Source organism: Schistocerca nitens, chromosome 2, assembly GCF_023898315.1.
Source record: "Schistocerca nitens isolate TAMUIC-IGC-003100 chromosome 2, iqSchNite1.1, whole genome shotgun sequence".
NCBI lineage: Eukaryota > Metazoa > Arthropoda > Insecta > Orthoptera > Acrididae > Schistocerca > Schistocerca nitens.
This window is the reverse complement of record NC_064615.1, coordinates 567,540,672-567,553,439: the sequence shown is the minus strand read 5'-3', so window position 1 is coordinate 567,553,439 and position 12,768 is coordinate 567,540,672. Positions and strand designations below refer to the sequence as shown.

General features: G+C 38.0%; 1 protein-coding gene across 1 annotated transcript in view; it reads right to left on the bottom strand.

Moving 5' to 3' along the window:
- Positions 1–12,768, bottom strand: part of LOC126236612 (inactive rhomboid protein 1) — a 164,106-nt gene that overhangs the window by 87,196 nt on the left and 64,142 nt on the right. The window contains exons 5-6 of the mRNA XM_049946048.1: positions 9,557–9,740; positions 3,566–3,640 (exon numbers count right to left, since the gene is read on the bottom strand). Of these exons, the coding sequence (XP_049802005.1) occupies positions 3,566–3,640; positions 9,557–9,740 (259 nt within the window). The remainder of the gene's footprint in view (positions 1–3,565; positions 3,641–9,556; positions 9,741–12,768) is intronic.

Sequence of the window (12,768 nt, the reverse complement as noted above, 5' to 3'; positions counted from 1 at the left end):
GGTACATGAGAATAAAATCATGTGACATTTTGTACAACTTAATTCCATTTGAAACTGTAACAAATGTAAAGCAGAATATAACTGAGTGACAATTTCTTTGAGTGTGACAGTGTGAGTGGAGGCATGAAGTATTTTTTTAAGTAGCGCAGAAAATTTTAGACTATTTTGCATCCTGAAACATTTGCAGGGGAGTATATGATGAGAAATTGCTAGGGTATTACTTGTGTTCCTGTGTATTAAAAGCCTCCCTTTTGATTCATAAGGCACGGAAAAGATTTCAAAGAGCACACAGGGCACTCACACATTGAAGAGTAGCATCACATGGTCTCAGAATACCTCTTCTGGGTTTAATACAATATGTATTAATTCTTTATATTGCAATATTTTACAATGATTAAGTCTTTCTACTGTACTGCTTTAAATATAATTTAAGTATCTGCATTTTTTTTACACACCAGTTACTCAATGAATATGATCCTTGTGGTGCACTATAATGTTGATATGTTTATCTTTCTTTGTTCAGGATCCTGAGTATTCTTCTTTATAGTTCATAGTTCTATTTTTAGAAAACCGAAGATCTCTACTTGTTTACATTTTTATTCACACTTTATGAAAAAAGTGCAGGGAAAATGTATAAAGACTTTACATTCCGACTAGAGTGTGAATATGATATAAAAATCTGATAATGAACCTTTCAATTATAGTAGAAAAGTTCTGTTAGAAAGTAAACACTTTAGGAGTAAATGAGACCACTCACTGAAAAAAAGGAGAATTGAGTTGTCAACAGCCACACACCAAAAAAGAGAGAAAACTTGCTAGCTTCTCGAATAAATCCTTTCTCGAGTTACAGGAAAATTACACACACACACACACACACACACACACACACACACACACAGTATATGGAGAGAGAGCCAGGAGGCATGAAGAGGGGCTGGGGGTGGGTAGCTAGAGGCTAAGAGGAAGGCAACCAGTTTACTGGCTGGGAATGCAAGAGGGAGGGGTGGCAGGTGCATGGGCCAGGCATGTGATGGACAGGTGTTAGAGTGCAAACTGGCTGCCTTTCTCTGAGCTGGTAGCTTCACACCCCCAGCCTCTATTCCTGCCTGCCACCTCTCTCTCCCTCTATCCACCCCACATGACACAACCCACACCCCACCCTAGCCCACCTGCCGAACTGCAGTCCTGGCATTGGGCATCCAGCAGACACTACATAGTGGCACAGGCATATGTGTGTGTGTGTGTGTGTGTGTGTGTGTGTGTGTGTGTAGAAGTTTCCTTCTTCATGAACTGGAGAGGGAACCACTGAAAGGAACATTCACAGAAAAGAGAAAAGGAGGAATGTAAGTCATTGACGGCTTGAAATAGGAACATAAGGGAGTGGATAGTAATAGAATTAGAACAGTTATTTTGTTTCTCTTATTATGACGTTCATTCAAATGAAGCCTGGTCAGAGTGTCTACCTTTGCCTTACACGTAAAGCGTCACCACATAACTGCATGTTTGGTGGCGCCATCTATTGGCAGAGAGACTGATGCGTGCAACCATTTAATGTTGCATAGTGCCAGTGTGGTTTCACGCTGAAGAGAAGGTGGTCACACAAGTTATCGTCCACTACCGAACAAGCAAGTGAGTAAGCAGCAACAATGAGAAGTGATTCGATTTTTGGCCGCAGAGGGAATTGCGAGACTGTGAAATGTGTCAACATATGAAGGCTGTGTATGGTGAGCACAGTCTGAGTCATTCTAGTTTTGTGAAATGGAGCAAATGATTCCTTGAGGGGTGTGAGTCACTGGAGGATGATGCTCGTCCTGGACAGGCTCATCGTGTCATCACACTGGAAATGGTTGCGGAAGTGAATGCTTTAGTCTTGGACAACTGCAGAATCACTGTGGATGATATCCATTGGTGTTTGGACCTCTAAAACATGCTACTCGTTGATATCAATTCACAAAGGACAACGAAGTGTGTGGTGGGCCCAGGCCTGGATTTGACAGCAGCCGACTTGCTTCTTCAAGGATGGAATCGACCAGCTGGTGTTGCAAAAGTCTAAATGTGCCAACAGTTTTGGCTACTATTTTTGAGTATGTGTACTGTGTATAATTCCATTTTTGTGTTAATAAAATCATTACCATTATTTTACACTAGTGACCGGGTTTCATTTGAATCCCCCCCTATACATTATGGGTTTCCTTCAGTTGCTTCCATTTCTTCCCCTCATCATAATATTTCAGTTTTGTGCATTTTATATTTAGTTTTCATGAAAGACTTTTCTACCCTGTAGAATACTAGAGTCGTGACTTTATTGTGATAATGTACATGCAATTTGACCTCTAAGATTTAATGAATCTCATGATTTGTTATAAATAATACACAATTTTGTTGACTTTCACTTATCTGTAGATGTGATAACATTTTATTAAACCAACATAATTACTCAGCAGATTTATTGATCTCTTCTGAGCAACTAAACTTTTATTTATCTCAGTTCTTGCTAAATGAAATTCCCTATCACAGTGAATGGAGAGCTCAGGTAAGGTATCTTGCTGCCTCAACTTTGTTCACTCATTTAATCCCACAACACAGACACTGCTTACAGTTACATTTGTTGAAAGGGTTCTCTGTTTCGTTAAATTATTTGGTCTTATCAAAATTTAATTTCCACTACTAATCAAGTTATTGAACATAAATACATATTTTGTTTTGATATACATTTCTGTTTAATTTTATAAGATAACAGATTAGCCCATCTGAAAATATTAAACTGCAGCTGTGGTAACTACAATTTCAACTAACATAACTGCGCTGTGTTCATAGGTGGAGTATGGACAAGATCATGTGTATAATAAATTATTTGTCCCCAATACTTTTTCTGCATGTCATCTTCATGAAATGTAAGTGGTCATTATATATTCATTTCACTACAGATCCTGAATTAAATTGGTTTCAGAACATAAGCCAATATTGCTCAACATATTGTCAGCTCTTGTATTTAACATTATACAGGAATTTTGTGATTACCTTTAATTTACAAATATTTATAGGAAGTAGTGAATTAAGTCATCTTAAAAATACAAAATTGTAAAAAAAAGAAACCATGGTCATAAGAAAGCTTTTTGAGCCATGTCTTTGAAAAATGGGCTCTGTGCCAATATTTCACTCCTAAATTCCCTAGATATTCAGATAATTCTCTTCTTATTAGAATTTTATTTGTTTAACTGAAGTTATTCAAACAGTAAGTAAGTAATATTTTGCAATGGTAGTGATGTGGCTAAGCACATATTCATTTAGTGAAGTAAAGTACTGTACTTGCAATTTGTTTAGTTGCATTCTATATGACACAGCAGCAGGAACTCTGGATTTCATAGCAAAATTGTGACACATCAGTGATTCGAAATTGCACCAATGCAAGCAAATAAACAGTGTGGGCTATGAACATTAACAACTTTACAAAATTTCATTTGCCATTAGTGCCTATATTTTTATAATGAATTAATAATATCCTGAATATTTTAGGCAACATATTCTGAAACTGACTTAGCTCTACCATCCTTTTGTAACTTACTGCTCTTGGCCCTATCCAGAAGTTAGCTGGTTCCTGGTAATCCACTTGTTGAAGAGACAGACTTGTTACCAGTACCTGAAACAAATAAGATAAAGAAGTAGAAGTTTTAACAGCTCAAACAAAAATCACTTCATTTATGGTAGATATAATATTATGACAAAATAATTATGACATTATGACAAAATAGTTATGATTATACGAAACAATGATCCCTTCAGATGTCAAAATTATCTGTGGTCCTGTGCACTGAATCACACAATGTGATATGCTGGGTAGGCTGTAAAAGAGGGCATTACGCTAGGCAGTGTGGGGAGAATGCTTGGTTAAGATGCTGCAGCCCATGGATACAAGCCTATGGGTACTAGCCTGTGTGTGTGGGGGGGGGGGGGGGGGGTGTCTGTCGTCTAGTTTTGATGAAGGCCTTACTGGCTGAAAGCTTTATTTGTGAGTCTTTTTGTTGTGCCTATCTGCGACTCAGCATCTCCACTATATGGTGAGTAGCAACTTTCCTTTTCATAATATAGAAACAATTGTTTAAGGGACATAGGTAAATATATCAGTGGTATCACAGAGCGCATGAAACACTATATGCTGAACAGATCTCTCAGGCATGAGAGGTGAAGTTTAGGGTCAAGCGATTGTTCTCCCGACATTATTATAAGAAATGTGTCTTTATAATGAATTCTCTCCTTAGTAAATAGTGCATGCTATGTTCATCTTTACGAACTTGTGTAATTATTTCTCACAACATGGTGATGAGGCACAATAGGTCATTAGGATAGTGCGTAATGTGAAGTATGGGAGAAGTAGGATGATGATGAGTAGTATGTTGTTAAGGCTAAGTACAGAGTCGAGGAGGATAATACTGGGAACAGGTTTTGTATATAATGTTCATATTGTCAGTGGGATTACTGTTGTAGGATATCTCCCGCATTCCCACACCCTTATACCTACGAGTGGTTTGACACAGCTGCCAACATAGACTGGCGATAGTGATGATGACAAGGCTTTAAGGATGGATGATAGCAAGGGCTTTAAAGCTCATAATAAAAAGTAATGAGATGAGTGTAGAGCAATATCATAAAATGACTAAGATAAGAACTGCGGATAAAACCATAAAGAAAGTCCGGATTAACTTTAACACATGCACTTGCATATAAGATAATGAAAATGACATTATCAAATCTCACACGATGCAAAAAGGGAAAAAGTGGTGGAAAGTATTAAAAGAAGTCAGTGGACAACTGCAGCTGGATGATCACTGGAAGAAAAGGGTAGATCATTTACATATATTGTAAACAGCCCTCTTGATGTAATGTAGAAACTACTTCTACCTCCATAATTTCATCCCATTAAGAATAATGTACTGAGTCCTATCTCTTAGAAAGCTCCGAATCCAGTTACAAATCTGGCCTGGTGCACAGTAAGCTCGTATTTTGTTCACTAAACAAAAGTGCAGAAATATATTAAATGCTTTCCAGATGTCAAGGAACAAGGTGTGAACTTAAGTGCCTCTGTGTATAGTTCTCTGAATTTTATGGAGAAACAGAGTGAGCTGATTTTGCAAGATCTCTGTTTACAGAACCCAAGTTGGTTTTGTAGAGCAGTTTTTTTATTCTTCAGAAATGACAAAATGTATATGCACAGAATACGTTCCAAAATTCAACAGATTGAAATCATTGATAAAGGGCCATAATTATGTGCATTGTTTCACTGACCTTTCTTGAAAATGGGAATGACTTGTGTCTTTTTTCTAAATGCTTGGTACCCTACATTCTTGGTAGAGGGAGTGCAGAAGATGTGTGAGATGTGAGGGGGAGGGATACAAGGGAAGGGGTGGGTGAAGATGCTGAGCTAGCTGTGGAAGCATGCAGGAACATTGTGGGGGCAAGAAAGGCTGCTAGGTGCAGCATTGTGAGGCTAAACTTGGAGGGTGGGGGTGGGGGAGCAGCTAAGGGGAGAGGAGAGAAGCAGAGAAGGGGAAATCACTATGCAGATGTGCTTGCAGGATAGAAGGCATATGTAAGGCTGGAGCAAGAGTAGGGAAGGGGTAGGCCAGTGGAGGACAGGAAGAAAATATGTATAGAGGAAGAGTTCTCACCTATGTACAGTGAAACCTCTATATAACGTTTTTCAAGGGACCACAAATTCTGAACACTGTATAGAGGAAAACACTATAAAGAGGAAGGCTTCCAAATAATAATTATAGGGCATTACTGAAGATCAGGATACCACTAATCAGCTTTGACAAATGGTGCCATAGATGACGTTTTAAATTTTCACAACGTATGATATTCATTGCAAATGATCAATGTATCAACTGATTAGTTTTTAAATTAATACATGGGGCTCGGTAGGTGGATGGGTGAAAATAAATGGATCAGTTTGTACAGTAAAAAGTTATAACAGATTCTTAAGATTGACATCATTCTCCAAAGCTGACAGGTGGTATCCCATTCTTCAGTTGACCCAATTATAGAATATTAGCCAAATTTTGTTTATGATATAATGAACATATTACATAAAAACACAGTAAATGGGAAAGATTAAAAAAGAATTAGTTACAAAAAAATTACTTCAATAATTAAATTATCAAATGGAACTTAAATTTGCACAAAACTCTAGGAACCTAAGCAATCTGAAAATAACATACCTATGATTTTTTAAAATATTCAAGCAGGCTTGCCTGTTTTCTGTTTCTCCTAGACTCTATGGCAATCATTTCTTGCTCCAAATGAGCAAGTTGAACTACTGTTCTGTCTTCAAGTCTATGGGCCATCGTGTACCTCCTGAATGTTTCAAAGGCTTCAGCTGCCTTAGTATATGAGGGCACAGGGTCATCTTCCTTGTCACTGTCACTTTCACTACCACTATTACTCTATAAGCTTCTCTCTGCAGTCAGCTCCTCAATACTTTGTACTCCTGTGGTTGCCACGTTGTCATCCACAGCCACAAAGTCCTCAAAAGTGACAGAATCACTGCCTATTAATTGGTGAAACTCTTGCAAATCACTTGCAACTTCTTCCACAGGAGCTGCCATCTCATTATCACAGAATCCCGCTTTTGTGAAACAGTTTTTAATAGTTTCAGCACTTACTTCCCTCCACGAGTACATAATTAAATTTATTGCCTGTAAAATGTTCAGTTTCAGTTGTGAGCTTTGCTGGCTTCCCAGTTTTCTTTGGTCCATCAAATTCAAGGCCTTTTTTACAAGGGCTGTCCTATATTTAACCTTAAGGGCGTGTATTATGCCCAAGTCCAAAGGTTGCAGACGGCTGGTGCAGTTGGGTGGCAGGAAAATTACTTTAACATTTCTCAGAAAGGGTAAGTCTGGTGGATGTGCCACACATCTATCCACGAACAGCAGCACTTTTCTTGCAGCACTCCCCATTTTGGCGTCAAATTCTCTTAGAAAACGTAAAAATATTTCACTCGTCATCCATGCCTTGACTTTGTTTGTATATTTGCACGGAAACGTGGAAATGTTTTTGAAGCACCTCGGATTTTTTGGCTACCCGATAACCAAAGGTTTCAGTTTTTCACTGCCATCAGCATTTGTACACAACAAAACGGTAAGATGTTCCTTGCTCTTCTTACCGCCATGGCAATTTTCCCCACGAAAAGTAAATGTCTTATCCGGCATTAAATTGAAAAACATGCCGGTTTCGTCAGCGTTATAAATGTCACGCAGTTAGTAGCCCTGTATCAGATTAGGGAGAGTCGGTATCCACTGAGCTACAGTTGGTTCGTCCACACTTTTACTTTCTCCACATTCCAGTTTGTACACAACACCATGATGCTGTCGAAATTTATCAATCCATCCATTGGACGCCTTAAAATTGTCCATTCCTAACTGAAGTGATATTTGATGCACCTTCTCCTTCAAAATAGTTCCGTTTATAGGAATGTTTGCAGCACGTGCTTGCTGAAACCAAGTTAATAAAACTTTCTCCATTTTGTCGTAAGTCGATTGTTTCAAATGCGTACGTTTTGAATTTCCACAATTCTCAAACACTTCCATTATCGACGATCTGTTTTTCATTATAGTGTTGAGTGTTGAAGGGGCCAGTCCCAATTGCTTCGCTAGCTCCATGTGACTCACGCCAGGAGATGCCTCCACTTTTTTAATAATAGAAACCTTATCTTCCAGAGAAATATTCTTCTGCTTTTCACCCATGTCCACTGATGAAAGCTTTAAAAAAACGTTATATCGAAGACACACACTTACTAGGCACACGAACTGTTTGCTGCTCAGCTCACACAACACGCTACTAAGTACTAATACAAAGCATCAACTGAAATGGCGCCAAAAAGATCGCAAGCAGAATGTGCGTCACATGTCACGTGACCGGGTTTTGCCGCTCACATATGAAATACGCTGAGCGCGGGCTTCCCGAGCCAGTGCAAACTGTGAAACCACACAACGGAAAACGATGTGTCTACATCCAGTCTCTTAAACGTTATAAAGAGGTAAATAATTGACCAGGGTTCCAAAAATATGAGCGTTACATGGAGGAAACTGTAATATAGAGGAAACGCAGTAAAGAGGAAAATTTAACATTGTTTATATGGGCTTTTAGTCGGGACCGAAAAAAACGGACGTAACATAGAGGAAAACATTATATGGAGGAACGTTATAAAGAGGTTTCACTGTAGTTATGCTACTGGTGGAAAGATTCCGTGAACCCCAACCTATGCATATCCTTGTCTGTCCCTATTTAATTTCTGCTCCCATCCCCATGCCAAATGGCTCACAGTCCAGCAGCAGACCTAAGTGCAAGACCAGTCCCATACTTCCTCCCACTACTACCTACTCAAGTCCTGTCACAGCCATCTCCAACTGCATCAAAGGCAGGGCCATATTTGAAAGTAGCCATGTGACCTACCAACTTAGCAATAATCGTTGCACTGCATTCTACCTGGGCATGACCACCAACAAGCTGTCTGTCCATGATAATGCCAAACTGTGGTAAGAGACACCTGGACCATCTAGTTGTTGAACGTGCCATCCAACACGATATCCTTGACCTCAAGACTGCTTCACAACCTGTGACATTTGGATTCTTCCTACCAACACGAGTTTTTCTGGATAATGCAGGTGGGAATTATCACTGCAATATATCCTTCATTACCCAAACCCCCCCTTGCCTCAACCTTCACTACTCCCTGTCCTCCAAATGCCTATTCCCTTCTCTACTCCCACTTCTACTTTACAATGGATTTCCATCTGGTCAGTGCATCTGCATAGTCTTTTCCCCTTCTCTACTTCTCTCCTGTGCCATTTTTCCCCTTCCCTCCCCCCCCCCCTTCCAGCACTTGAATCTTCCCCAACCCCTACCCCTGTATCCCTGTTCCTCTCCAATTCACAGCTCTTCTGTACTATTTATCCCATCAAAGGCTTCAGTTGTAGTAGGGCCTTAGTGCCCAGAGATGATAGTGGCTATGTGTGAGAGTTATGCACCAGTGAAACTGTGTGTGATTTGTTTTGTTTGTGTCCGATAAAGCACTTACAAAAATAGCTGATAATATCCAGAAATCATTTTCCAATGAACATGTCTACCACGCAATGCTGCCTCTGTGTGGTAAGTAACACTCTATCCTTTTCTTATTGTTATTTCATACCAGTGTTTCTATTGATGGATGCACTATTAATTAACTGCATATGCTTTTCTCTTTGAGAAGGCCTGGGCCTAATTATGAAGTTCTGTTTCCAGACCTCTCCCTCAAACCTAACATATGTATTTGAACCATAAATAGCTTTTCAAAGTTGCACTTGTTTCATGGTGGTCTTGAAGGCATGGCAGTAAATTTTAACAATGTCTGATTACATTTCTACTGTCTTTCTTTAATTTACCAAAGACAGTAATTACCACTGTTGACAAATTTATGATGAAATTATAGTACTTAACTCCGAATCAGCAGTAACTAAATTAGATTTTGAATCTAGGATGTTGAATGCATACAGATTTAAACTTGATTTTGCAACCATACCTGGCCTGACCTGTGATTCAGATCTATACCAACAGGTCCCAGTCCATAGCAGGCTATTGATATGATGAGAATGAGAACCTGAACTGTTGTTACCCAGTATGTAAAAAAGGGACGGTGGTCCTCTGTGTCATCCAGGTGTTCCTTGAAGTCTATTCTTTTAGAATATGTTTGTCTCATGGATTGCCTGAAACAAAGATATGTGTTTATAAGACTAAACTTAATTAGGTACGTCTACGATAGAAGAAAAGATCTAGTAATGTTAATAAAAACTGGATGATGACTGCTAAATATTAGTATAGCAAAAAGAAGAAAACTGTGTGTTTTCTAAGTATCAGTAATTTGAAGTTTGCTTATAAAATTAGACTTTAAATAACAAAATGAAAACTGGAAACTCAATGCACACAATTACTAATTCAGATCATGGAAAACATTTTTAAAAGTAAGAATTTTATGCATCATAGATGTGCAACACTACGACTGTAGTGAATAAAGGTTTCCAGAAATAACTGCAACCAGAATAATAAAAAGTAACTCGTTGCACTTAACTATGGAAACCTTCATTTTTAAAAGTAACTATGAGTGTCTTCTTTCATGTTCTGTCTTGTGTATTGGGCAAGTTATTTGTTCTCAAAATGAAGGTCTTTCAGTTGGGGTTTTATTTTTTTAATATATATATATGTATATATATTTATTTATTTTTGAGGAAAAATTTGCTGAAAGTATGAAGCCCTCCAAATTAACTGACTGTGTATTTATTTGATAAGCTTTCTACAGCTTGCAATAAATCAGCTAAGAGAAATTATGATAATTTTGGCACTAATTTTCTGAATTGTATGAGTATATTATGGAGAATTTCTTGATATGAATCTTCTAAATAATCCAATAGCATTTCTCTATCTATTTTTTTTCACAAAATTTCTTTTTTTGCTATTGTTTTTTGTTGTCCTGGGGATCAGTTTTTCAAAAGTAGCACATTGGTAACATTCCCTTACTTAAATGATGAGAGCTTATTATTAAGGGGAGCCAGAACGATGAAAATGACAAAACTAACGTTTTTTTTTTATTATTATTAGAAGTTTTCTGAATAAAACAAATCAAGTTTCACCCTTCTAAGTGAATTCTAAGTGTGTGTTTTTATCACTGCAAAGTTGATACACCGCGTAAACAGTTGTAGCGACTGGGTGTGTCACCTCTGACGGTGCAGCTCGCTGGCTGCAAGCAGGGTATCTTTGCGGAATTAGACAGTGTTTTGTTTTCCAGTGTTGTATGGCTTTATCTATGTGACAAGTGACTGTTCATATTGGTAAACATAAGCACTATACCATATGTGTTGACTTGTGGAGTTTGCTTTTTATTGTTTTGCTTGTACCTGTTTTACGTTGGTTTGTGGATATCAATACGCCCTGCTTCAGCAACCAAGTTTTTAAGAAAAGGCACAATGATTATAAGAAGAAATCTTTTGTTGCTTTGAAGGGAGGTGCTGCTCAGACTGCTTCACAGACTACTCCAAATGAATATGATAGAACTTCTTCCAGCAAGAAAATGTGACAGCAAAGAAACATTTGAAAACTATGAAAGTCACAGTAGTGATGTGAATGAAATAATTAACATTTCCTTGCTCTCTAATATTTTGAAACATAATGTATTATGCAAAGTTTGCAAAGAAAGAGGACTGGAATTGAAAATAGCTTCACACATTGTTTTGGCATGTAAAATGTTATTGAAGTGTAACAAATGTGTTGCAGAAGTTTTGTTTTCTAATTCTAACAGTATTCCTCATAGTGGTAATAGTGGAAAGAAGGTGTATGATATAAATGTTAGGCTAGTGTATGGCTTGCATTGCATTGGCAAGGGCAGAGCTGCAGGGATAATGTTATGTGGAATTATGATCTTGCCAAAATCAACAACCAAGTTTGGATTTTATAATGAATTGGTGGGATCTTCTGCTGAAGATACTGCTCAAGCAACAATGAAGAAAGCAGTTGAAGAAGCTGTGACAGATAATGGGAATTGTAGAGATTTAACTGCTTCTTTAGATGGATCATGGCAACATAGAGGTCATAAATCTCTAAATGGAGTTGTGAAAGCTACCAGTGGAGACATTTGCAAAGTAACTGATGTTGCTCTTCTCTCAAAACATTATAGATGTAAGGGAAATACCAAGGATGAACTTAGTGAAAGTTGTGAAGCAAATTTTCACGGCATGGGTGGAGCGATGGAAGTAGAGGGAGTGAAAGCAATTTTTTCCAGCAGACAGGAGTGGTATAATGTACGATACACTAACTATCTAGGAGATGGTGATTCTAAGGGATATAAAGCTGTAGAGGAACTCAAACCTTATGGCAATGAAATTCACATTAAAAAACAGGAGTACATTGGACACGTGCAGAAGCGCATGGGGGCTTGCTTGTGCAAACTAAAGCACACATTAGGATCCCATAAGCTTAGTGATGGTAAGACCCTTGGAGGAAGAGGAAGATTGACAGACAAAGCAATTGATAGATTGCAGAGGTATTATGGGTGTGCAATTTGGCAAAATATGAGAAGCATATGAGGAGAGCGGCATGGGCATAATTTTTTCATACTGCATCAACAAATGAGTACCCACAACATGCACTGTGCTCCACAGGTCATGACTCATGGTTTACGAACCAATCAGGAAAAGAATATGCCCATAAAAACAGTTTGCCAAATGCTGTAACTGATGTAATTAAGCCCATATTCAGAGATTTATCACAGCCAAGTTTATTGGAAAACTGTATACATGAGAAAACACAAAATCCTAAAGAAAGTGTAAATAATTTAATTTGGATTAGGATTCCCAAGAGAGTGTTTGTACAGATAAAAACATTGGATTTTGGAGTGTATGATGCAGTGGCAACATACAATGAAGGAAACATTATCAAATGTGATGTGCTGAAACATTTAGGTTTCCAACCAGGACACAACACCATTTCCACAGTGCAACTAATTGATTAAGAAAGACTAAGAGGTGCAGGAAGAAGAGAAAAAAGCCTACAACAAGCAGCAAAATGGCAGAAAAGACCAGTGAAAAGGAAACTAACAGTGGAAAGAGAAGAGGATGCTGATAATCCATCATATGGGGCAGGAATGTATTAAAAAACTTTGGAAGCCATTTCCTGTAACTTTATAAAATTTTCATCTTTGAGGAACATTTTCTCAAAAACTGCTAACAGTATATCAATAAAATT